The following is a 3,421-nucleotide window of genomic DNA, read 5'->3' as shown; positions in this document are numbered from 1 at the left end:
TGTAGCTCGATCGCAACATATAATAAACATGTGTAATAATTGCGGATGCTCTAGCCAGAGCAGTACGTAGGATAATATACATATACACATTGTACGTTTCATTTTCATGCCAGCCAGCATGCATCCACGCCTGTTTGATACGGATATAAATACATACAATACTCTTGTCGTCGTATCTTGGATACAATTTGAATGACTATGTGTTTGGGTGTCTGTCGATCTTATTATTGATGTAGGATGCTTAACAGACAATTTCATGGATGATTTGGACAATTACGAGCTAAATATAAATTTATACGTATTATTGACTCCCGCAAAGAAACAATTATATCTTCCAACCCAGAAGGCAGATTCTGACTTATTATATATATAAATCGCCTATATCGATTAGACAAATCCAACTAGATTGTCAGATTTTTAAAATCTCATCAGTAATACCCGGTTTTGGTTGAAATCCAAAAATAATTAGCTTTTAGTTTATTTTTAGTAATAAAGTTAGAGTTTATTTAGACTAGGAAATAAATTTAATTTTAGAGTCAAATTAGATTAGGAAACAAATTCAATTTTGATTCATGATTTGTTTCCTCTATTATAAGGAGTATTTTTAGGATAGAATTTAATACTTTCTATTTCTTTGTAATTCTAGTCTTAGTAGGAGTCTTATTTATTTTTCTATTTAAGAAGAGTCATGTAACCCTAAAGGATAATAACTTTTAATTAATTAAAATTTTGTTTTCTTCAATATTGACTTCGTGGATTCGAAGATTTTTCTTGGTGGATTCCGAGGCTACTACTTCCGCGCTGCGTCAATTGGTATTAGAGCTTTGTTCCTCCGATCCGATGGCAGCTGATGAAGCTCCTTTTTCTCGAACTAATTTCGACGTGCTGAAGATCGATATTAATCAGATGAAGATTGTCATAGAACGATTTGCGTCGACAGTGGAGCGTCTGAACACGGGAGGAGTTTGAAATCGCGTTGATGGTCGCTAACGACATGATCTGACTCCACATGATGAATTCAATAATGATGACTATGAAGCCTTACGCCGCAGTTATGATCGCAGAGACCACCAAAGACAGAACAATTATGACACTAGAAGATTAAAAATATCATCCTTCAATGGAAAGCTTCATGCTGATGATTTCCTTGATTGGATTGATAAAGTGGATAAGTATTTTGAGTATAAGATAATCCTAGACTACAAAGGATTTAAGCCAAAGCCTATTAAAGCAACTGCAACTAACAATGAGACGTTGATGAACATGTCGGATGTGCCTCCTAGCGTGGACTGGAGGGCGAAAGGTGCGGTTACTGGGGTAAAGGACCAAGGCCAATGTGGTAAGATAGATATAAAACTTAATTGTCTATATATCGTCAATTATAAACGTATGTTTGTGGCTTTATATATAATGGGAGCAATGAGTACGTATGAGCTGCCTAACTCATCTAACAAAATGAGCTGCCAACTCGGCAAACAATAGGCCCCCAATCCACCTCATGCCTGCAACTAGGTGGGCCTAAATACTATTGAGACTAGTGGGCAACCCACGTCACGGAATGAGCTACCAGCTCATATACACTTTTTAATTGCAATGTGTGCTTGCATATATACATGCATTCCAGGATGTTGTTGGGCGTTTTCCACCGTGGGAGCAACCGAAGGCCTGATCCAGATCAAGAAAGGGAACCTGACCTCCCTATCGGAGCAGCAGCTGGTCGACTGCGTCACTGGCGGCGTCACCAGAGGATGCGAGGGCGGTTTAATGGATGAAGCCTTCGAGTACATCATTCAAAACAAAGGAATCGCAAGCGAAGAAACGTACCCATACACCGCAACCGAGGGTACTTGCAACACGGACGCCACATCTGCAGCCACAATCACCGGCTACGAAAAAGTTCCTGCAAACAGTGAGGAGGCACTTATGGCGGCAGTGGCAACACAACCGGTTTCGGTTGCCATCGACGGAGGTGGACCGGACTTTAAATTTTACTCCCGAGGGGTCTTTACTGGACCTTGTGGAACGGATCTCGATCATGCTGTAACGCTGGTCGGCTATGGAACGGAGGAGTCCGCCGACGGTACAAAGTATTGGCTGGTGAAGAACTCGTGGGGGGAGACTTGGGGAGAGGGAGGCTATATGAGGATGGCCAGGGACGTGGGTGCGCCTGAGGGATTGTGTGGAATTGCGAAGGACGCATCTTACCCCACTCTCAATTAACTACCTACGTCCGCTATGCTGCCGAGTCATCACTTAATTCTTCATATGTATAATCTATATCTATATACATGTAGCTCGATCGCAACATATAATAAACATGTGTAATAATGCGGATGCTCTAGCAGCAGCAGTACGTAGGATAATATACATATACACATGTACGTTTCATTTTCATGCCAGCAGCATGCATCCACGCCTGTTGATACGGATATAAATACATACAGTACTCTTGTCGTCGTATCTTGGATACAATTTGAATGACTATGTGTTTGGGTGCCGTCGATCTTATTATTGATGTAGGATGCTTAACAGACAATTTCATGGATGATTTGGACAATTACGAGCTAAATACAAATTTATACGTATTATTGACTCCCGCAAAGAAACAATTATATCTTCCAACCCAGAAGGCAGATTCTGACATATTATATATATAAATCGCCTATATCGATTAGACGGATCCAACTAGATTGTCAGATTTTTAAAATCTCATCAGTAATACCCGGTTTTGGCTGAAATCCAAAAATAATTAGCTTTTAGTTTATTTTTAGTAATAAAGTTAGAGTTTATTTAGACTAGGAAATAAATTTAATTTTAGAGTCAAATTAGATTAGGAAACAAATTCAATTTTGATTCATGATTTGTTTCCTCTATTATAAGGAGTATTTTTAGGATAGAATTTAATACTTTCTATTTCTTTGTAATTCTAGTCTTAGTAGGAGTCTTATTTATTTTTCTATTTAAGAAGAGTCATGTAACCCTAAAGGATAATAACTTTTAATTAATTAAAATTTTGTTTTCTTCAATATTGACTTCGGGGATTCGAAGATTTTTCTTGGTGGATTCCGAGGCTACTACTTCCGCGCTGCGTCAATTGGTATTAGAGCTTTGTTCCTCCGATCCGATGGCAGATGATGAAGCCCCTTTTTCTCGAACTGATTTCGACGTGCTGAAGATCGATATTAATCAGATGAAGATTGTCATAGAACGATTTGCGTCGACAGTGGAGCGTCTGAACACGGGAGGAGTTTGAAATCGCGTTGATGGTCGCTAACGACATGATCTGACTCCACATGATGAATTCAATAATGATGACTATGAAGCCTTACGCCGCAGTTATGATCGCAGAGACCACCAAAGACAGAACAATTATGACACTAGAAGATTAAAAATATCATCCTTCAATGGAAAGCTTCATGCT

General features: G+C 39.1%; 1 protein-coding gene across 1 annotated transcript; it reads left to right on the top strand.

The window, feature by feature from the left end:
- Positions 1,213–2,399, top strand: LOC109824774 (senescence-specific cysteine protease SAG39-like). Its single transcript, XM_020391418.1, has 2 exons — positions 1,213–1,339; positions 1,625–2,399. Exons 1-2 carry the CDS (start codon positions 1,258–1,260, stop codon positions 2,218–2,220), a joined length of 678 nt encoding a protein of 225 aa, XP_020247007.1. The 5' UTR covers positions 1,213–1,257; the 3' UTR covers positions 2,221–2,399.

Source organism: Asparagus officinalis, chromosome 9 (assembly GCF_001876935.1).
Source record: "Asparagus officinalis chromosome 9, Aspof.V1, whole genome shotgun sequence".
Taxonomy (NCBI): Eukaryota; Viridiplantae; Streptophyta; class Magnoliopsida; order Asparagales; family Asparagaceae; genus Asparagus; species Asparagus officinalis.
This window is presented reverse-complemented; position numbering and strand designations above follow the sequence as displayed.